Source organism: Mus musculus, chromosome 5 (genome assembly GCF_000001635.26).
Source record: "Mus musculus strain C57BL/6J chromosome 5, GRCm38.p6 C57BL/6J".
Classification (NCBI taxonomy): domain Eukaryota; kingdom Metazoa; phylum Chordata; class Mammalia; order Rodentia; family Muridae; genus Mus; species Mus musculus.
In genome coordinates, this window is record NC_000071.6 from 115,168,691 (window position 1) to 115,190,852 (window position 22,162).

At 51.3% G+C, this 22,162-nt stretch overlaps 1 protein-coding gene across 3 annotated transcripts in view; it reads right to left on the reverse strand.

Moving 5' to 3' along the window:
• Positions 1 to 22,162, reverse strand: part of Cabp1 (calcium binding protein 1) — a 25,691-nt gene continuing 3,529 nt past the window's right edge. Inside the window, exons 1-7 of one of the 3 annotated variants that reach the window (NM_013879.2) lie at positions 17,322 to 17,431; positions 12,102 to 12,281; positions 7,550 to 7,580; positions 6,689 to 6,832; positions 4,425 to 4,534; positions 4,069 to 4,216; positions 1 to 458 (exon numbers count right to left, since the gene is read on the reverse strand). In NM_013879.2, coding sequence (NP_038907.1) covers positions 433 to 458; positions 4,069 to 4,216; positions 4,425 to 4,534; positions 6,689 to 6,832; positions 7,550 to 7,580; positions 12,102 to 12,281; positions 17,322 to 17,366 — 684 coding nt within the window. In that variant the 5' untranslated portion in view covers positions 17,367 to 17,431 and the 3' untranslated portion in view covers positions 1 to 432. Of the gene's footprint in view, positions 459 to 4,068; positions 4,217 to 4,424; positions 4,535 to 6,688; positions 6,833 to 7,549; positions 7,581 to 12,101; positions 12,282 to 17,321; positions 17,432 to 22,162 lie in introns of those variants that run through there. The other 2 variants (NM_001310715.1, NM_001310712.1) reach the window with 2 other exon arrangements.

Here is a 22,162-nt window from a genome sequence, read left to right on the forward strand (position 1 = left end):
TCATTCTCGGTTTTTTTTTTATTGGTTCTGAGATCAAAGGGCTAGGCGAGCTGGGACGGGCATCAGGAAGGCGCTGAGAGGCTCTGCCCTGGGGCACACATGCTGTGTGGGGTCTGCTGGCCGGCTCCCTGGCCCACCCAGCCAGCCAGCAGCGGCTGGGCACATGGCACTTGGTGCCTTGCATGTCCTCTACCGGCTTGGCACTGTGGCCTCCTCGCCGGCGGGCGCCCCCTTTTTCCAGTTGCAAGAGTTGTGAGTCTTTCACAGTGCGGAGGGGTGGGGGGGTCCGGGGTGGGCACCTCCCCAGGGTGCAGGCAGGCCCCATCCGCCAGTACATCCTGGGCTTTCGGCAGCTACTGCGGGGGTGAGGCGAGCTCAGCTCTTCTCCCCGCCTGTGGGAGTTGGCAGACCTGGAGGAGCCCCTCGGGGGCCTCAGCGAGACATCATCCGGACAAACTCTGGGAGGGGACAGAAACGGGTGTAGAGAGTGGCAGTCAGAGCCAGCAAAGGACATTGGGGCCGGGCCCCTCCTCATCACCCTTGCTTCGAGGCTGCGCTGTCCCCACCTCCACACTCCATCTCTGTAAGGAAGCTCTGGGGGCTTCTGGTCTGCAAGTCTGACCCATGCAGACACCCCCCCGCAGCTCCTCCCTAGTGGGTGGCCTCACAGCCTGATATTTCCAGCACAGTCCCCTGGGTATATCACAGTTTTATGGGTTTTTGTTTATTTGGTTGAGTTTTTGTTTATGTGTGTGTGTGTGTTTTGTTTTGTTAATCCATTCACTTACAGAGGAACATCTTGGCTGTGTCCAGGTTTTGGCAACTGTTAATAAAGCAGCCACGAATATCTATATTCAGGCTTCTACACTGACATATACCTTCAACTCACTGGGATAAATATCCCCTCCTTTATTTTTATTTTTAAGGAGACTTTATTTATTTAATGTATGTGAGTACACTGTTGATCTCTTCAGACACAGCAGAAGAGGGCATCAGATCCCATTACAGATGGTTGTGAGCCACCATGTGGTTGCTGGGAATTGAACTCAGGACCTCTGGAAGAGCAGCCAGTGCTTTTTTAACAACAACAAAACAAAACAAATTGTTTTGTTTTTGTTTTTGTTTTGTTTTTCAAGACAGGGTTTCTCTGTCTAGCCCTGGCTGTTCTGGAACTCACTTTGTAGACCAGGCTGGCCTCTAACTCAGAAATCCGCCTGCCTCTGCCTCCTGAGTGCTGGAATTAAAGGCGCGTGCCACCACTGGCCGACTCAGACAGTGCTCTTAACCGACAAGCTATCCCTCCAGCCCTTATCTTTATTTTTAATTGTGAGTGTGCATGCGTGTGTGGTGGTGGTGGTGGTGGTGGTGTGTGTGTGTGTGTGTGTGTGTGTGTGTGTGTGTGTGTGTGTGTGTTGTGAAGGCAAAGGAGGCCACGAGGTGCCCTAGAGTTGGAGTTGCAGGCACCTGAGGGGCCTGGAATGTGGGTGCAACCTGAACCCTCTTCCAGGGCATCAGGTGCTGTTAAATCCCAGAGCATTTCCCCAGCGCTTAGCAGAGTTTCTAGATCGGACCATAGAGGCTCCTCTCCACCCAGTGTCACTCTCTCTTTCCCTTGACCCCCTGACCCCTGTGTTCTGGGCACGAGCCAGCATGCATCCATCCTGGCTCTCCACCCAGAAGTAAGTTCCTAGAGTATAAGATGAATGCTACTTTTCCGTTCTGTCTTCCACAGTGCCAAGAATGGGGCTGCGCGTGCGCAGCTGACTCCAACCTCTGTCTGCATCCCAACTCTGCTTTCCAACAGCTAGGCAACTGTGTCTGTCGTGAGACAGGGTCTCTCCATGTACCTACCCCACCCCGGTGTCCTGGAACCCTCTGTGTAGATCAAGTTGGCCTGGAGCTCACAGAGAGCCACATCTTTCCGCCTCCCCGGTGTCGGGATCAAAAGGGATCCGTGTGCCACCGCGCCTGGCTTTTATACGATTTTGAGCTTTATTACTAAGCAAGCCTCGGTGTTCTCACTGTTTAATATGAAGTGGTGGAAGTACAGGCCATAGCATTGTGAGAACAGAGAGGTATACACATTAAGCTACCTATGACAAGCGCTCGGTACACATAGGATAAAAGATTGCCAGTTTTATGGATTCCTTAAAAAAAAAAATGCCTGTATGATTAGGCAGGTGTATCGGCTCACATATTTAATCCCAGCACTTGGGAGGCAGAGGCAGGTAGATCTCCGATTCTGAGGCCAGCCTGGTCTATGCCAGTGATTCTCAAACTTCCTAACACCGCAGCCCTTTAAAATGGTTCCTTGTGTTCTGATGATCCCAGACCCTAAAACTATTTTTTGTTGCTACTTCATAATTGTAATTTTGCTACTGCGATGAATCAGAACGTAAATATCTGACCTGCAGGGTTCCTGATGTTCAACCTCTTTGAAAGGATCGTTCCAACCCCAGGCTGGGAGTTCCAGGCCATTTGGGGCTACAGAGTGAAACCCTGTCTCGAAAGAAAGAAAGAAAGAAAGAAAGAAAGAAAGAAAGAAAGAAAGGAAGGAAGGAAGGAAGGAAGGAAGGAAGGAAGGAAGGAAGGAAGGAAGAGCCGGGCAGTGGTGGTGCACACCTTTGATGCCAGCACTTGGGAGGCAGAAGCAGGAGGGTTTCTGAGTTTGAGGCCAGCCTGGTCTACAGAGTGAGTTCCAGGACAGCCTGGGCTACACAGAGAAACCCTGTCTCAAAAAAAAAAAAAAAAAAAAAAAAAAAGAAGGAAGATGTCTAGTGAATCTTATCTATATGTGAGGTGTGAGGTGTTTATTGTGTAAGAAATGTTGAGATAAAGAACACAAAGTTACTCTCCTCTCAAATTTCAAAGTCTATCAGGGCAGCATGGGGTACAGGGATGGACCTGTACAGAGGTCAGAAAAGAGGAGACTCAGTCTGCAGAAGGGGGGTCTACTACCGGGTCCTAGAAGAATAAGGGGGGGTCTACTACTGGGTCCTAGAAGAATAAGGGGGGTCTACTACCGGGTCCTAGAAGAATAAGGGGGGTCTACTACCGGGTCCTAGAAGAATAAGGGGGGGTCTACTACCGGGTCCTAGAAGAATAAGGGGGGGTCTACTACCGGGTCCTAGAAGAATAAGTAGAATTTCACTTAAGGGTGGGTGAGATGGCTCAGGAGGTAAAGGTGATTGCTGCAAAGATCGAAGGCCTAAGTTTGATCCCCAGGAGCCACCTCTTGCAGGTTGTCCTTCACACTCATGCCTTGGAATGTGTGTGGAAGCACACACACTGGATGGATGGATAGATAGATAGATAGATAGATAGATAGATAGATAGATAGATAAAATGCAGTTTAAATGATTCAACCCAAATGCAAAAAGGGCACCAGGCACAAAGGACAGCATATTTCCGGAAAGGTCTCACAGGGTCATTTGTCTTGGGCAGTTCAGAGTGAAGGAACAATAGATAGATGGCTGGAACAGTGACCTGTGGTCAGATGTCAGAGGCCTATGGTCAGGCTGAGGAGCTGTGATGCTCAGAGAACAGCATGAAGGGTGAACAGAGACAGTTGAGGCAGACTGACCACAAGGGTGGACGAATATATGAATGGCTGGATACAAACAGGAAGGGGAAATGACGGGACAGACAGATCAATGGCTGCGAGGAACAAACCAGGGACGCATAGGAGGAGAGATGTGGGTGGGAGCCCAGGTACCGAGACGTATGCATGGCTGGATGTATAGTCAAATGAGAATGGGTGCAGAATAAACCGATCAATGCACGGATCCATGCTGTACCGATGGCTTTTAGAGATGGTAACAAACTGAACAGACACCTGGACGGATGAAGAAATGAACGGGTGAAAAGTATGAATGATAGACAGGTAGATGGATACACGGACTGTGATGGGCATGGATTGGCATATACACAGATACGATGGAAGAAATGCAAGGCAGGGTGGGGAGCAAGGCACAGAAACTTAGGTGGGATTGGTGATTTCCTAGTGCGCCTGCGCTTAGAGGGCTCCGTGGCTGGCTCCCTTCGCACCGGTTTTCAAGCCCCACCTACCTTCAAAGTCCACTCGTCCATCTCCATTGAGGTCCACGTCTCGGATAATTTCCTCTATGTCCCGGTGTCCCACCTGATGACCCAGGAGCTTCCTCATGGCCTCTCGAAGCTCGCTCGTACTTATCTCCCCGTCACCGTTGGTATCAAACTGAAGAGTGTTACAGGGAGAGAATGTTGAATGGATGAGCGGCGGACCCCAACACGGAGCAGGGTTCCCCCCTATGTCAGGGCTCCTTCCCTATCCAAGACCCCCTCCCACGTTCTAGGACTAGGATCCAGGATTTAGAATCCTTTATAGTCATCCCGAGGTTGGGACTGAGCCCGTCTACTCCTGCTTGTCACCACCCATCACTCACCTCCCGAAAGGCGTCTCTCAGCTCCTTTACACCAATCATATCTGCCGTCTCCGCCAGGAGTTTAGGGCCCATCAGTTCCACAAAGTCATCAAAATCCACGTGGCCACCCACTGGAGCCAAAAGAAGAAGGGATTGAGCCACTCTCAACCCAAGAGCTGCCCACCTCTCACTAAGCAGCCTCCTCCATCTCCTCCACCTCCAGGTCCGGGTGTGACCGAGGTCAATGAGGTCAGACCTCAGACAAGGGGCTGGTCAGGAAACGACTCGAGGGGTGGTCAGGGAGCCAGAAAAGGGGAGAGTCACAAAGTGGGCAGGAGGAAGCACAGGAGAAAAAAGCATCGGGCAACAGACTCCGGTGAGGAATGTCAAAGATGAAGAAGCCAAGATGCTCTCAGAGGAAGAAAGGACAGAAGTTCCGTGGACCTGCGCCACACGCTCCAAGCCTTACTTACTCGAGCTGTGCTAATACAAACTCAACTTCCAAGCAACTAACAGCAGGTGGAAGGAAGTAGCGCACCCACCTGTCTGCTGGCTACAACTTTCTTTTCTTTCTTTTTTTAAAGATTTATTTATTATTATACATAACTAGACTGTAGCTGGCCAGACAACCCAGCAGAGGGCATCAGATCTCATTGTGAACCACCATGCGGTTGCTGGGATTTGAACTCAGGACCTCTGGAAGAGCAGTCAGTGCTCTTACCCGCTGAGCCATCTCACCAGCCCCTGGCTACAACTTTCAATGAGGACTGACTGCAGCAGGAGGAAATCCAGCAGGGGGTCTGGAGGGGTGGGGGTGGGGAGACCCCAGCATAGTGTTCATTTGTGTATGTGTGCATGCGCCTATGTGTATGCAGGCATATGTGCATCTATAGAGGCCAGAGGTCAATGTCAGGCACCACGACCCTCCACTGCTCTCCACCTTATTGTTTGAGGCAGGGTCTCTCACTAACCGGAAGTTCACTAACTGAGCTACAGTAGTAGGTCAGCAAACCCTTCCTTTTTCCATTGCCTAGTGCTGGAATCACAGATACATACTGTCGCGCTTGGCTTCCTCCTAGCACCCCACCCTCACGCCCCCGCTATCACCACCACCATCACCATCACCACCACCATCATCATCTTCCTTGAGACAGAGCCTTCTGTAGCCCAGGCTGGCCTCAAACTTGCTATGTATCTGAGGATGACCTTGAACTTGATTTTATGTGCATGGGTTTTTTTTAACCTACATGTTTGTCTGTGTCCCACATGCATGCCTGGTGCCCACAAAGCCAGAAGAAGAGCTCACACCATCCTGGAGATAGAAGTCTCCATGTGGGTGCTGTGAGAATCAGACCCATGTCCTCCTCTGGAAGAACAGCCAGTGCCCTTACCTGGGGACCAACTTGTCAGCCCCAATCTAGAATGTCTGCCCCTCCATCTCCCAGGTGTGCTCTCAGCACGGGGATTGGGGTGTGTGTGTGTGTGTGGTGGAGACAGGAGGGTCCCTGGAGCTTGCTGACCAAACTCCTCTTACCAAATCAGTGAGCTGTAGGCATGTACCACCAAGCCTGGTTTATGCATCTCTTAGGACCAAACCTGGGGCTTTGAGTATGTTAGGCCAGCGCTCAACCAACCAAGCTGTATCCCATCTCCATACCAACTCCATGAGTTGGCTTACACTCCAGTGCCCCCTGCAGGGGCTGCAGGGGTGCAGCAGTTAGTGTGACTCTATCCTGTGTGGGACCCTTCCCTTCCCTTCCCTTCCCTTCCCTTCCCTTCCCTTCCCTTCCCTTCCCTTCCCTTCCCTTCCCTTCCCTTCCCTTCCCTACCCTTCCCTTCCCTTCCCTTCCCTTCCCTTCCCTTCCCTTCCCCTTCCCCTTCCCCTTCCCCTTCCCCTTCCCCTTCCCCTTCCCCTTCCCCTTCCCTTCCCTTCCCTTTCTTTCCCATTTCCCTGTTCCCCCCTGCACTTTCCTTCCCTTATGTGACAAACGCCTCAAACTCAGATCCTCATTTCTGTAGAACCCAGATAAAGACACAGGACCTCGTGATACCAACAGCATCCTCTTTACTTCTTACTGTGAGCCCCGTTTTAGGGTGCTGCTGTTCACCTCACGCCCTAACTTACTCCTACCGTCTCCTTACACTCCTTACAACCCTGATTCACACGGGAAGAAACTGAGGCTCAGAAAAGACAAGCGGGTTTGTGTCGGGAAACACAGAACACGAGATACAAGAGCTGACCCCAGGCCCGTGTGACCAATCGGGAGGGGGCGGCGGCGACTCACGGTTCATGTTGATCTGCTGAGACAGCTCAATGAGCTCCATCTCGGTGGGCATGTAGCCCATGGTGCGCATGCAGTTCCCCAGGTCCCGGCAGTTGATGTAACCATCCTTGTCTTTGTCAAATTCTCGGAAGGCCTCTCGGAGCTCTGGGGGAAGGGAGCAGGGGCAGATGTGGTCGGAGATGGGACCCATCTTTAAAGCAAAGGCAGCCCAGGGCCAGCTCTGAGAGGTAGAGACCCCGGAGTCCCCTAGGCCTCTGGCATTGCCCAAGGCTCTCTACAAAATGATCCCTGTTTTGTGCTAGGGACTGTTCCAAGTGAACCTGCCTCTCTCCCCGCCAACACCTAGAGGCAGGTGGATCTTTTTAAGTTCAAAGCTGGACTATTCTATAAGGAGTAGGTAGCAAAATCCTGTCTCAAAAAAACCACACCACAGCCAGGCAGTGGTGGCAAATGCCCTTAATCCCAGCACCTGGGAGGCAGAGGCAGGTGGATTTCTGAGTTCGAGGCCAGCCTGGTCTACAGAATGAGTTCCAGGACAGCCAGGGCTACACAGAGAAACCCTGTCTTGAAAACACCAACAAAACAAAACAAAACAAACAAACAAACAAAAAAAAAACAGCTGGGTGTGGTGGTGCATATGCCATTAGCCCCAGCACCTGGGAGGCAGAGGCAGGTGGATCTCTAAGTTTGAGGCCAGCCTGGTCTACAGTGTGAGCTCCAGGATAGCCAAGGCTATGAAGAGAAACCCTGTCTAGGAAAACAAAACAAACAACCAAACCAAACCAAACCAAACCAAACCAAACCAAAAACCACACCCCACACAAAGAGTTGAGCAGCCCTTTTCTCTAAGCCTGACTTTACCTTCAATCTCCTCTGGTCGTAACGATCTGTCCTGAAACAAGAGAACATGTCACATTAGCAGCAGCAAGGGACCTAAAACTTGCAATATGCCCATCTAATGGGGGCATCCAAGTGGCAGCAGACAGTAGGGGGGAGGTGATAGGAGGGGAGCAGAGGTCTGTCTGGACCTTGAGGGAAAAATATGAAGTCCCCAAGTCTTAGAACAAGAGTGGCATTGGCAGAGATGTCCCACACCCGATAGTCCCTGCAAAGACTGGGCCACCAAGGAGCTTCTGCCTTCTCCAGACACAAGAATGAGTTGGGAACAGAGCCGGTCCAGAGACAGAAACCTGTAAATAAAATAGGGCCTGGGGAAGTCACCTAGTGACCACAGAGGGAAGAGACCACCCAGTGACACCAGGAGGAGCCTGGCAGCAGAGGCCTGCATGCCATGGGAGATGGGGGTTGCTAGAGGAGGAGAGCAGGCAGGGGCCACTCAGGCAACCCCAAGGGAAGAAAAGGGTCTCAGGGTATGCAAGGAAGAGCTGGAGCTGTGTCCATCTTCCTGGGCACTGCCCTCACCTTCCCTGATGTGATCCCCATGCCTGTACCAGGCCCATTATAAGACTCAGCATAGGACCTGGGGGCTGCCAGTGTCCAGAAGCTGCATGCCTGCAGCTGCCAGCAAGGCACATATCTCCACACGGAGCCAAAGAAACCCTGCACTCAGGCATTAAACCTGCTGCCAGAGAAGTTTCCAAAAAATAAAACAAATTAAGAGGAAGGGTAGGGTAGGCTCCTGGTGATGACGGCCATCACCCAGGCCTGCCTGGTAGGCCTTTGATAATGGCGACCATCACCCCAGGCCTGCCCAGGAACTCCCAGTTCAGCATAGGTATGGGTGCCATTGTTCCTGCTCTCTGCCTTAGGGTGGAGAGAGTATGGGGTAGGTCTGGCTACCCTAAGGAGGCTCCCAGCAGGCATTGGCTCCCATATCATTAACACAGGCAGGCATACTGGGAATGCCATAGTGAGTGTGGGCTATCTCAGCTGTGCACAAAGGTCATTTCAGTCAGTGTGGAGCCAAGAAGGGTGGAGGCCAGGGAGACTGGAGACAAAGGCACCCGGACACAGGCACCCAGTCTGAAGATCATGTCCAAAGGGGAGGTTGATGTTGATGTTCAGAATGGATGCGAGTTTGTAAGGAGCAGGCTACAGATAGCTCAGCTCTTCCCAGGGGGCAGTTCCAGTTGAGGAGCAAGAGTTGCTCTCTGTGATGTGACATGGCTGCAGAGATTTTCCCCTTCAAAGGCTGGCCCACTGTACACAGAACGAGGGTCACTCCTGCTCCCAGACAGAAATACAGGTTCCCGGACATGCCTGGGTGGCCAAAAAAGGTATATTTCCATATATTATATCACCAGTATGTGATAATAATTGTACAGTCATCCCTCATTATCAGCGAGGGATTGATTCCAGAAACCCCAGGCACGCCAGCATCCAGAAATGCTCAAGTCTTTTACATAAAATGGCATGCTGATTTGCATATAATTTACATACCTCCTCCAGTATACTTCAAATCACCTCGAGATGGCTTGTTCTATGTATGCAATGCAAATACTATGCAGATAGTTGGTACATTGTATTATTTGGGAAATGAGGACAAAAATAATAATAATTGTGCGTTTTCAGGGCAGATGCAGGGTTTGATTTTTTTTTTCACTTAAATGTTTTTAAAGACATTTTTATTTGATGTGTATGAGTGTTCTTCCTGCTCACGTGTATGTATGCGCACCACCTGCACATACGTGGTGCTTTAAGAAGCCAGAAGAGGACATCAGGTCCCCTGGGGCCTGAACTCACTGTCATCTGCAAGAACAGCAAGCACTCTTAACATCTGGGCTCTCTTTCCAGCCCCAGATGCAAAGTTTGAAAAAATTTATTGTGCGGTGGTGTGTGTGTGTGTGTGTGTGTGTGTGTAGATCAGAGGATAACTTGCAGGAGTCAGTTCTCCCCTTCCACCACGTGAGTCCTAGGGATTGAACTTAGGTCGTCAGACGTGGCAGCAAGCACCTTTACCTGCCAAGCCACCTCACCAGATTCAGATGCCAGTCTTTTTGATCCACTGTTTCGTGAATCCTCAAAGGTGGGAACACAAGGAAAAGGGGAGCAGACTGTATGCCTGTGTACACAAGTGCACAAAGTATACTCAGTGGGCTCAGCTACGGATATAACGAGAGTTAGTCCTTTCCCGCCCCCAGACCCTGAGCAGCTTGCCGCCCCTCCAGGGCTGAGTTCTGCAGGTCTGGGAAGGATGCGCACACTGCAGACCCTCCCCACAAACCCGTCCACCCCTGTTCCCAGATTCCGAGAAGAGGCAAAGCAACGTACTAAGTCACAGTGAGCCTGCGACAGCAGCCCTGGTGGCTGTTCCCAGGGTCACCCTCTGACCCCTAGCTATCCCCATGCAGGTCAGTGGTCAGGGTTGTGTTCTGGAGTAGTTAGGGTTATACACTGGTATATGTACCATCCCCTGGGGTGGGGGCAGGCAGCCTTGGGTACGTGTATGTTTTCTCCCCAGTTTGTGCAGTTAGGAGAAGCCCTGAGAACCTAGAGTCAGACAGACCCAGGTTTAAAGCTTGTAGCTGCTACCTCCTAGCTGACAGTCATTCCTGCTTCTGAAGTTGAAACGTGGTTGCATGCCAGTATGCACCTCGTAGGGACTTTGCGTGCATCCCTCAAAACATGCATTTAGCATGTGAAATTAAGTCAATGTGATCTACAAATATCTGTAGCCATAACAACCTCAATACTTGCTTCTCTGGGACAATTCGAGACACCTGTTAGAGGCTGTTCAGTACAGAAGCCACTAACCACCCGCAGCTACTTATATTTGAATTGGAGGGCTGGGTGGGGTACATAGTTCAGGATGGATCCCATGCTTAGCATATTCAAGACCCCATTCCAAGCTCAACCCTCAGCCAAAACAGCTTGCAATCAAAATGAAGTAAAATAAATAACTCCATTCATTAGTCACATCCCTAGAGGTCACATGTGATAGGTACCCCTGCACTGGCTATCACAGCGCAGGAGGACCAGGAGACTGTCTGAGAACACAGAGTTGCTCAGAGACCGCAGAATGAGGCTGTCTGCTTCTGACACTTGCTAGCATGACCTCAAATGTGTTACTGCATCAGACTTAGTCTCCCCACCAGGGAATGGAGGACGACCAAAGCCCCTGCCTCTGGGAGGAATCGGGACTTCTGAGAGACAATCCACCAAAACACTTCACATAGTGTTGACTTCCTTGGGTACGCGCATGTTTTCTCAGCCTACCGTGAGCACATTGTAAGGCTCTCACCAAATCGCAGATGCTTGTTGATCTACGCATGCGCAGGTGCGCGTGCAGGGGCGTGCGTGTGTGGAGGATGGGGGTCAGCCTTAGATGTTCCTTAGGGGCCTTCACCTTTTTTTTTTTTTTAATTATGGGTTGTGCGTATATAAGCTCATAAGTGAAGGACCCCTTGGGGCCAGAAGATGGCAGTAAATCTCCATACATAGTGCTGGACTGAGAGTCAAACGTGAGCTATCTGATAGGGGTATTGGGAACTGAACCCAGGTCCTCCCCCGACCCCGAAAGTGCAGTACCACTGAGCCACCTGGCCAGCCCATCCCTTGCCCCATCCACCTATGTTTTAAGACAAGGTGTCTCAGCTGTGGCGCACACCTATGATGCCAGCACTTGGGAGGTAGAGGCAGGTGGATTTCTAAGTTCAAGGCCAGCCTGGTCTACAGAGTGAGTTCCAGGACAGCCAGGGCTACACAGAGAAACCCTGTCTCAAAAAACAATTTATATATATATTCAGTGAGTCTCAGGGATTTTCCTGTCTCTGACTCCTCAGCGCTGGAATAATAAGCACCCGTCGCCATCTTCAGCTTTTTAGTGGGCGTTGGAAGCTAAACTCAGACCCTTTATCAAATACTATCTCTCCAGCCTCTGATTTTATTATTTCATTTTAAAAACTTTTTTAAAAAAGATTTATTTTATTTTGTATGTGTATGAATGTTTTGTCTGCATGAATATATGTGTATGGCATGCATGCCTGATCGCCAAGGAGGTCAAAAGAGACATCGGATCACCCTCCCCCACCCCACCCCCACCCCCGCCTGGTACCCCACCCCCGCCTGGTACCCATAGAGGTCAAAAGAGGGCATCGGCTCCCTGCCCAGACTGGAGTCACAGATGGTTGTTAGCCACCAAGTGTGTGCTAGGAGGCAAACCCAGGTCCTTTACAGGAACAGCCAGTGCCCTTAACCATTAAACCATCTCTCCAGTCCCCTGCTTTAATCATTTCCTGCTAGCTGATACAGACTCACTTTGGAGCCACAAGAAACTTCAAGAATCAGATTCACAAGTTGTGTGTGTGTGTGTGTGTGGGGGGGGTTGAGAGTTGGGGTTGCTAGGTTACAAAACCCCCTTTCTTCCCAGCACCTCCTCACGCCACGCCACGCCACGCCATGCCACGCCACGTGAAGCCAGGTTCGGCCGGCTGCACCGCGTCAACTTACGTACAGGTTGTCTGTTCTCAGCAAAACCCTTTCGGAGAAAAATGCAGGCGGGACCCAGCAGGTTGTGCATGACCGCACAGTTCTGGGCCAGCATCATGAGTGGTCCATGGAGCTCGCCGCCATCCGCCAGCCCGTCCTCGCTTGTCTGCACCGCCATGTAGCTGGTCTTCTCCTCCTGGCGCATCTTCAGCCGGCACCAAGCAAATAAGAGAGAGGTGAGGTGTCACCTCCCTGTCCACCTGGGCCCTCCCAGCCCCAGCCTGGCTGTTGATTCTAGAAGATCCTTGAGAGTCACGTGATGACGTTCTGAGCGCTTTGACACGGACAGGGTTGAATATGTAATTCATCCAACGGATGGAGATGCCAATCCTTGACTGAAGTGTCCCGTGGAGAGCTAGATGTGATTCTTGAGATAGGCTGTGCGCACGCGCAAACACACACACACACACACACACACACACACACACACGTATGCACAGAGAATCACACACTCCTGAGCATGACGCAGAGGGAGAGGCATCCTAATTCAGGAGTGTCACACGGAACCATATCCTTTCCCTAAATGTCCCCCACCCCCACCCCACAGTGTTCCAACTCAACCCTGGTACCTACATCCTGTCTCCCAGCCTTCTGATAGACTCAGGCCCTGCCCTAGCTGGATACACCCCTCCCCCTCCCCCACCGGAAGAGCGGTGCAGAGTTGGGGCGACACAGAGAACAAACAGCTTCCGCAAGTCCCCTAACTGGAGCTCATACACTGGTGTCATTGCTGACCAATAAGGCAGGTGAGTGGTGGGAGGGGGGAGGGGACAAAATGGACGCAGTGTGCTCGCTCTAAATGGGCCGCACTACTCAGTACACACCTGCCAACCGATGCCAAATCTGGTTTAAAAAGCATCAGTGGGTCAGACAAGCCCCACCTGTGCCCAGGCTCCACCTGTTCATGATGGCCTACTTGGGCAGTCTTCCAGCACTTTTCCTTTCCTACCCGCCCTCTTTCCCTGGCTCCATGCCCAGGCTGGCCTCCTTGAACTCCAGAGGCTGAGGCAGGGGCCTTGCCATCTGACCAAATATAGCTGTGCTCTCAGGCCCCGGCCAGCCTGAAGATTCCCACAGAGTTATAAAAAGTCAGCCTTGCCCCCACAGGCCTTCCCCCCTTAGGACAGTAGCACTATTCCAGACACAACATGTGGCCGGCTGGACCCAGGCCTCACAGAATTCCCAGCGCCTCTCCAGGTCCAGCACCATGCCCTGCAAGGGACAGCCTCTCTTCAGGGTGGGAGCCTGTAGCAGAACTTTCCCAAGGACGGCAGGAGAGCTGGACTCCCGAGAGAGCTGTCTGTCTGAGACACACAGAACTATATACTCGATGTCCCAACTGGCTGCCTCTAGCTAAGCACACACACAGGTATAGACAGGAGAAGCCTGTTCTCTTGGAGTCTCCCTCGCCCTGTCCTCTCATGCTCCTCTTCCAAGCCTGAGGGGATGGGGGTGGGATTTCTGTTGATGGAGACTCGATTCCAACCTCTTCCAACACCCTAAACCCCTTCCAGACCTAGAGGAAGAACAGCATATGGGTTCCTCAAAGGAGACACAGTGACTCAGACCAAGGCTGGAGGGTCACTTGTAAGAAATCTCTGAACACAAGGGATGGCCACAGACCAAGGCTCATTCTAGTTTGAAACTCTGCTCCACTTACACCTCTGAACCTGTGCTGGAAATGGCAAAGACCAGAGAGCCCTTCCCTCTAAGAAGGGGTCTGTGAGAAAAGAGCCCGGGACTGGATGCAAGACTAGCTCCAGGAAGTAACCTTACTGGAGATGTTTGTGGGAAAAGCAGACTTTCCGTTTCTGGCCGAATCTCACACGAGTTGGCTCGGGAGAAGCACAGGCCGAGGAGGGGAGGCAGCAGGGAGCACAGAATCCTCAGAGTGTTTAGTGTGCTGGCTCTGGACCCCATCTTGGGAGAAGCTCTGAATCTGCCACTTGCTCTCTGTGTGACCTTGTACAGCTCCCTTCATCCCCTATGTGCCCCAGCATCCTCCCTTACTCTTGGGTGTTAATCATCTGTATCCACAAGGCTCTTGTGAGCCAACGAAGAAAGCTACGGCCTATAGATCGTTTTTGCATAGTGTTTCAAACACATTAAGAGCCAAACAAATGAACTTGCCGTCGTTAAGGCAACAATGCAGACAATGATGTTGGTAGAGCAAGTGAAGAGATGTTGGGAGCCAGAAGGCATTTTTACTTCTGGCTCCAGGGGAAGTGGGGGAACATCTGCCAATCAGCAAAGAAACGAGAAGGATGGAGAGGAATTTGCACCCACGAAGAACGAGCCAGTGGTGGCTGGGAATTTCCACTGCATCTCTTGAGTATAACTCTGCCTGGCACCAAGTTGCCCCAGGAGACAGCCGTTCCTCCCCAGCCAGCGAGGATGGCACCTGACAGGCTGGTCCTGCCCGGCTCAGGGCTGGAAGCAGGGTACCTATCACCCTGTCCATTTTCCCAGCTTCTACTTAAGGAGCAGAGCCAGGGACCAGGAATGCCTGGCCTGGAACCAGGAGAAGCCAGAATATTAGAGAATGTAGTGACCTCCAGCTCTCTAACCAAACAAACTGCCTGAGGGCACACGGGTCAAAACTCCCGATCTACTCAGGCTCAAGGAGAACGTGAAGGGAGATAGGAGGGGGCGAGCTGCTCTACAGGGTAGGGAGTTGAACTCGACAATCTCGAAGGTCGTATTTTGGAATTTATGAATAACATTTCTGGCAGTGGGAGAAAGAAAAGCGTGCGTAGAATGCCAGCCAGCCCCGAGTTTACACAGTGCAGGCTCCAAATCCCAGGCTCTGCTAGCGACCAGATGACCTCAGAAATGCTTATCTCTGGGCCCAGCTTTCTTTCTCTGCAAACCTAGCCAGGGGAAGTGTTCAGAAGAAAAGAGGGAGTGTGATGGCAAATATGCTGTAAATAATCCAAAAGAAGAAATGATTCCTACGAATTATGATCACTTCCACCAGGGGACTAAGAACCTCGCCTGCTGTACTATGGCTTGGTGGTAGAGAGAGGCACAGGGTTCAGCACGCATGAGGCTCTGGGTAATAAAGTCTTCCTGGGTATGGTGGCTCAAGTCTATACTATATTTCTAATATGCAGCAGCTAAGGCAAGAGAATCTTGATTTCCAGGCCAGCCTGGGCTACAAACAGAAACCTCACCACAGAAGCAGCGGTAACGATCACCACTCTCTTCCGCTTTTATACTCCATCCTTTACCTCGGATGATAGTGAGCATCCTAACGCGTGTCTGGTACTGTTTACATCTGGCGCTGTGCACAGCACACGATCATTTTAAGAGTTAAATACTTGGGGCTGGGTGTGGTGATACACCTTTCATCCCAGGACTTTGGAGGCAGAAGCAGGAAAACTATGAGTTTGAGGCCAGTCTGGTCTGCATTGTGAATTCCAGGCCAGTCACGGCTATACGGTAAAACGTTGTCTCAACGCAAAGCAAAACATAACAAAACAACAACAACAAACCAAACCAGCCAGCTGCACTGGCTCATACATATAACCCCGATGCTGAAGGAAGCCCAGGTTTCAGAGTAAGCCCTTGTTTCTAGTAAGCAGAACAGAACAAACAAACAGACAAAGCTACACATCAGGCCTGGGCGGTGTGTAGCTCTGAGCTTGATCCCCATAGATCACAATGTACATAGGCATTAGCATTCCCAGCTGATGGGCAAAGGAACTAAGTCTCAGGACGTTAAGTAATTTGTCCAAAATCGAATGGCCAGAAAGAAGAGGCTCAAGCACTCATGAGAAGAGGGTAGGAGGCAGAGGACAGGCCTCGTTCTTCAATTCATATCCCTCTGCGTTGGCATTTGCCTGGGATCCTCTAATTTAGATCAGCTTCCGCTTCCCCAGATCCTCCCAGGCAGAAGCCTCCCCTAAGAGAATGGCAGACTCTGAGGCACAATGGAAACGTCAGACGCCCCCCCCCCCCCCGAGCCGCCCAAGGAACGGCCGAAGATTAAATGGAATTTGATGTCAACGGCTTAGCCACACGAGGAAGGCGACAGGGCGAAAAAGCCCCAAGTGTCCTAAATTGAGAGGTCAGAAGCAGAATGGGGAAGATGGGACCTGAGTGAAGGCTCCATTAGCCAATCCAAGACCTTCGGTGAGTCACCTGACCCTCCAATCCCCGCCCCCTCGATTGGCAATCCCATTTCTTATTTGGCAAATGAAAACACTGGAGGCAAAAATCTTTATCAGTCTACGACCTGACTCCAGCCAGCCTGCAATATACGCAGAGCCCAAGCAGAACACACTCTAAACATAACCCAGACCTTCCTGGAGAAGCCCGAGGGAGGGAACACTCGCTTTCTCCAAGGAATTCTTGCAAAAAAAAGTCCTAGCGTACAAGCAGTAAATCCACCCTGAAAAGTGACATGTACAATCCTGACCCACATATCTCTCAGGCACCGTGTTTCTCAAAAGAAGCCATCCTGGGTCCTAAGACCATATGGTCCTGACTCCCACCCCTGACTCAAGAGTTATTGTAAATATAATCAAAGGGGGACATTTCCTTGCTTAATACGGTTCCTTCGAAACTTAGATAATTGGTTCTCAACCTGTAGGTCATGACCCCTTTGGCAAACGTCACAAATCATAACAGTAGCAACATTACTGTTAAGGAGAACCAACAAAAATAATGTAATAGTTGGGGGTCACCACAGCACGAGGAGCCACATTAAAGGGCTGCCGCCTTAGGAAGTTTGAGAACCACTGGCTTAGAGATTACCAGTGAGGAGCACAGACCGGCTCAGCCCTGGGGTCTGCTCCTGAAGGGTCTCCGATGCTTTAGACTCTAAATATGTACACTGCCATCCTAAGAATCCACACGTTTCATCTTATAGCCATGAAGCCCCAAAGTCACATGGTTTCTTGCTTACCTCTTTCATGAATCCCAGATATGACCTTCCGGGACCCCATGACCTCTCACCCCTAACCCCAGGCACCTTTAAGCCCTAACTTTAGCTCAGAGCCTCCCTAGAACATAAGAATCTGCTGATGGAGGGTGTCTTGAAGTCAGAATAGGGACACAGTTTTGGACAGACACCCTGGGAAGCCTAATGAACATCAGATGCCCACCCACTTCATCCCCTCTGGGGTAGGCAACAAGATGTCCGCAACCCCAGTACCAAGACTCGGGGGCTCCCAAAACATACCTTTCTTGAGAGGTTTCTTAGTGGCGACTTGACGCAGTTGCCCATCCTACGCTGACACAGCCCCTTTGGCGGTCTCTGGGTCCATGAAGGAGGCTTCTGGGGGCGGGGGGGGGGGGCGCAGAAGACCTCAGTCTGGGTCACTGCCAACCCCAGCGACTCTCTCTGCTCCAGTCGCTCTTCCTCCAGGACAGAGCTGAGCCGGAGCGCGCGTGCTCGTCTGTCTGCCTGCCTGCCTGCCTGCCTGTCTGCTCCTGCTGATTTTTTTTTTTTTCCTGGTGGTTTGTATGTGCGTTTGTGTGTCTAGGTTTAACTTTCTAGTCAGTTTCTTAAGGAGCCGAAGGCAGAAGGAAAAAGTGCATAGCACCGGGGGAAAAAATCCCCTGGAGAGTAGATCACAGAGGGCACTGGCGCTGGGAAGCCTTTAGGATCATCAACAACAGATTACAGCATTAGGCTCAGTCCATTCTCTGTCTATCCCCTTGCCTCAGCCCCTCCTTCTTATGCTACCAAATATGCAGGGAGATTGCCTTGGGGAGGGGGACCCAAGGTGGCAGCTGCAACTGGGAATTAGGCCAGCAGATCCAGAAGGGGAAAGCTGGCTAGGGCCCCCAAAGCCAGGGTGCCTCACAGCCTGCGCACACGCACGCGTGGTTGAACACACAGGCACACACACACACACACACACACACACACACACACACACACTAACCACACACATGCATGCACACGCAGGACCCCAGGGAGATGTAAGCCGGGTCTGGAGAGCACTGAGCCGGGTGAGCATGCCTCATCAGCCACTGGCAATTCCAGCTGACTGAGCAGCAAGGTGGTTCTCAGTTGAGGGCCTGGGAGATCTTGTGACGTCTCTATTACGCTCCATTTTTCACACTTGCCTCATCGCTGACATGGAATGAGGCTCCAGGGCTGGCGGCACAGCTGAAGCCACAGCTGTCATCTGCTTCTTCCTTATGCTCCCTCTGCCGTGGAAAGGCTCTCTGACCCTCGGGAAGCCAAGCGATGGCCTTGAGGAGAGGAGAATGAAGGCAGCGCTGGCACAGAGGACGTGGCCAAGGTCTCTCTGGTCCTTCCCATCCTCTTCCCAATTCTGACCTAAAGGTCTTTTTCACTGGCTTCGCTGGAGTGCAGAACAGGGAGGTTTGCCTTTTAAAAATGGTCCTCCGAGTTCCCACAGTCGGAACTTTACAGATGACTCGGTGTTCCTTGTCCCTCCAAATTCTTGCTTTGGCAAGGGAATTCTCATGCCTCAGATGTCCGGGTCTGAGCGCGGCAGTGGTAGGCGGGTACCCAGAGAAGCATTCCTCTTATCCGTGTATCCAGCTTTTCCCCAGCAGGGGGCGCCAGAGATAGACCAGGAGGTTGACCTACTCCCTGGCCCCTGATGCAATCGCAGACACCAAGCCCAGACTGCTTCCTCTCCCAGGGACTTTTGTCCATTGGGATGTCTGGTCAGGAATTTCATTAGAGAAGATGGCTGGGTTCCTTGCCCAGTGGGTGGCACAGGCTTCCTCCTAGGAGGCTAAAAAGGAGGTCGCTGGCTAGTTCACTATGTCTCTGGTGCTGTGTGTCGCTGCAGACCAGGGAACGGTGTTGCCTAGGCAGTTTCTTGATGCCTTGCTTGGCCCATACTCCTGGAGGAGGGGAAAAGGAAGAAGCCACTCCCCGAACACAAAAGGAGGAGACTGGGTGGGAACAGCTAAAGGGCAGGAAAGAGGGTAAAGATGCCAGAGAGCTGGGGAGGGGCAGACCGCTAACGGAAATGCAAAGCAACTCAGAGGAAGCACTCCGCTGGTCCAGGGGTCTGGGTCAATGGCCTCTGATGAATGGGGAAGGATCTGGGGTCTAAGGTTGAGCCCCAGCTCTGCCTGTGATCACCTTCTATTCCTGAGCTTCAGTTTCCTCCGTTAGAAAATGGGACTTTCCCTGTCTGGCTAATACGGCGCATACAGGAAAGCCTGTGGTACATAATAGGCGCTGATAAGTAATTATTCAAGTGGAAGAAGGAAGTATCGTTTGCCCGGCATTTATGAGCCGGGTGCTGTGCTTGGCTCTGGAAACAATGAAGAGGAACAACAACAACGGGAGTTTACATCCTCGCAGGTGGGCAAGAGAGAGTGAGGAGTACAATTATTTAACTATAGTCCAGAATAACGCTAAGAAAGAGAAATACAGGCGGGCAGTGGTGCCGCATGCCTTTAATCCCAGCACTTGGGAGGCAGAGGCAGGCGGACTTCTGAGTTCGAGGCCAGCCTGGTCTACAAAGTGTGTTCTAGGACAGCCAGGGCTACACAGAGAAACCCTGTCTTGAAAACACACACACACACACACACACACACACACACACACCAAAAAAAAAAAAATGAGGGAGAGAGAGAGAGAGAGAAAAGAAAGAGAAACACAGAAACAGCTGGACCCTGCCCTGAAATCCCTGGTGCAGTGGGCATAGGGCGGCCAAGTGCAGAGTCTGTGGACTCTCTGGGGAGCTCTAACCTGTAGCTGGCATTAAGACCCACTGAGAGTGGCTGGGAAAATGATTCAGTGGTTGTGTGTGCTTGTTGTTTTTGCAGAGGCCCCGGGGTCGGTTCCCAGCACCCACGGGGATGCTCACAACCTTTTGTAACTCCAGTTCCAGAGGATCTAATGTACCACTTCTGAGCTCTGAAGGCATCAGGCACACATGTGGTACACATACAAACAGGGGGAAAACACACTCATACACATAAAATAAAAATAAGTCTTTTTAAAAATATGAAAGACGACGTACCAGGGATAGAATGCCGAGTCAGACGAATTGCGATGATCTGATTCACTTTGGACTTCTGGAGGTTGTCCCTTAGATACTAACAACACCTCCTTTGGGCTCTTATGGGTGGCTAACAAAACAATATCACAAAAGGTGCCGCCCAGTGTCTGGCACCAAAAACCTGTCCCATTCCTCTGCCTCGAACTGAAAGGGCTAAACGCAGCATCCACTCATCCAGTTATTCAGCCCTGGTGACTCCTGCCCCCTGCAGGCCAGTCTCAGGTATAGCAGGTCCTTGTCGACCTTGGCTTTGTATGCCTCTGTCCTTGGAAACTGGAGACAGAAGACAGCAAAACCAATCAAATGCTTAAAGAAAGCCCATCCTGCAACTCAGCAAGATTGTGCAGTTGGTCAAAGTACTTCCTGCTGAGCCTCACTACCTGATCAGGATTCCTGGGATCCAGATGGTACAAGGAGAGAGTCAACTTCTGAAAGCTATCTTCTGGCCTACACACACACACACACACACACACACACACACCCTTGAGCATACATACACACATACACACTTGTGCACATGTACACACACATATACCCATACCCATGTACATGTGCATGCACACACATTTGCATATACATGCACACCCATATACACACATATACATGCACACACACGTATGCCTGCCTCTGCCCACCAAGAGCTTGGATTAAAGGTGTGCACCACCACACTTGGCAAACACACATTTTAAATAAATAAATGTACAAAAATTCAAGGTCTTTTTCTGCTTTGGGGTAAGAATGTGGTGGACATTGTTGAGGCTTAAGGTCAGCTAGGGACCCAGAAGGACCAGATATGGGGGTTTTAAAGTCTCCTTAAACTAAACTGGGCAGGGGCGGGAGGTTTGACCTTCCCTTAAAAACGCAGCAAGGCTGACGCTTGGGAGTTTCCTCTAAGAAGTGAAGAACACTTTGTGACATACACTCTTCTTATTCTCTGCAAGTCCCTGGGCCTCTGGAGCCCTGCTTTGGATTCTGAACAGAATAATAGGATCAGAGGGTGAGAAGGCTGAGCCCATTGCTGGTTATCCCCGCTTAGGAGGGTGGCCGGTCTTAGGTCTCCACCAGATCAACCAACAGCATATGAACTTGGGTGACAACCCAGTGCCGGGACACTCAGGGAGAGGGCTGGGGTACACAGCATGTGAGGTACCCTGTGAACACCTCTGATAACTTCCATTCCTGGCCAGCCCAGTGCCACTCAGATGACAGGTGTTACCCATTTATTTACTATGTGACCTCTGACAGGCACTGCCCTCTCCAGAGCCTGTGTTCTCATTTCGAAAATGGGGGGTGGGGTGGGGATGGTGATGAAGCCAACCCTCCAAGGACAGACTCTGGCAATTTTGGATTCCAGACTGAGGGTTTTTGAGTAGCCCTGCCGATCACCGGGAACAGCCGAAGCCAAACGCAGACATCCAGACATCCCAGATGATGCTCTCGTCCACTGACTCAGCCTCTCCTAACATCATGATTGATGCCAACCACAGGCTGACCTTCTCCTTCCTCGTCCCGGGCCTCAAAGGAAAGGCAACGGAAAAGAGCAAGTAGCACAGGAATGGATATTCACAGTCCTGATCTTCAACTTCACACAGGCTGATGCGGTTGAACCCGCAGGGCCCGAGCCATCATGGCCCTGGCCCATCTCCTCCGTCTGTACCACAGGAACGAGGAAACCCAGGAGTCACTCATGAATACTGTGATGCTTTTTGCGTATTGCATGGACACTGGGCTGGTCCCTCCACATCAAGAGAGATGTTTCTCTAGGATGGTACCAGAGCTGGGGGCGTTACTTGCATTAGTCTCTTCTCAAGCTTTAAAACAAAAGCAGGTGTGTTCATATCATAGTCTTCCAAGGCCCAAGATCTCATATCCATATCGTGCTTATTCAAGGTCGTGTCTCACGCCCCACAGTCTGCCTGGGCACCTGGGTGTCCTTAGCTGGTAGAGCTAGGGACAGGTCGCTGACATTGCGCTCTGAGCCCATTCTTTTAAAAGCCTTTCTAGCCCAGCATGGAGGCAG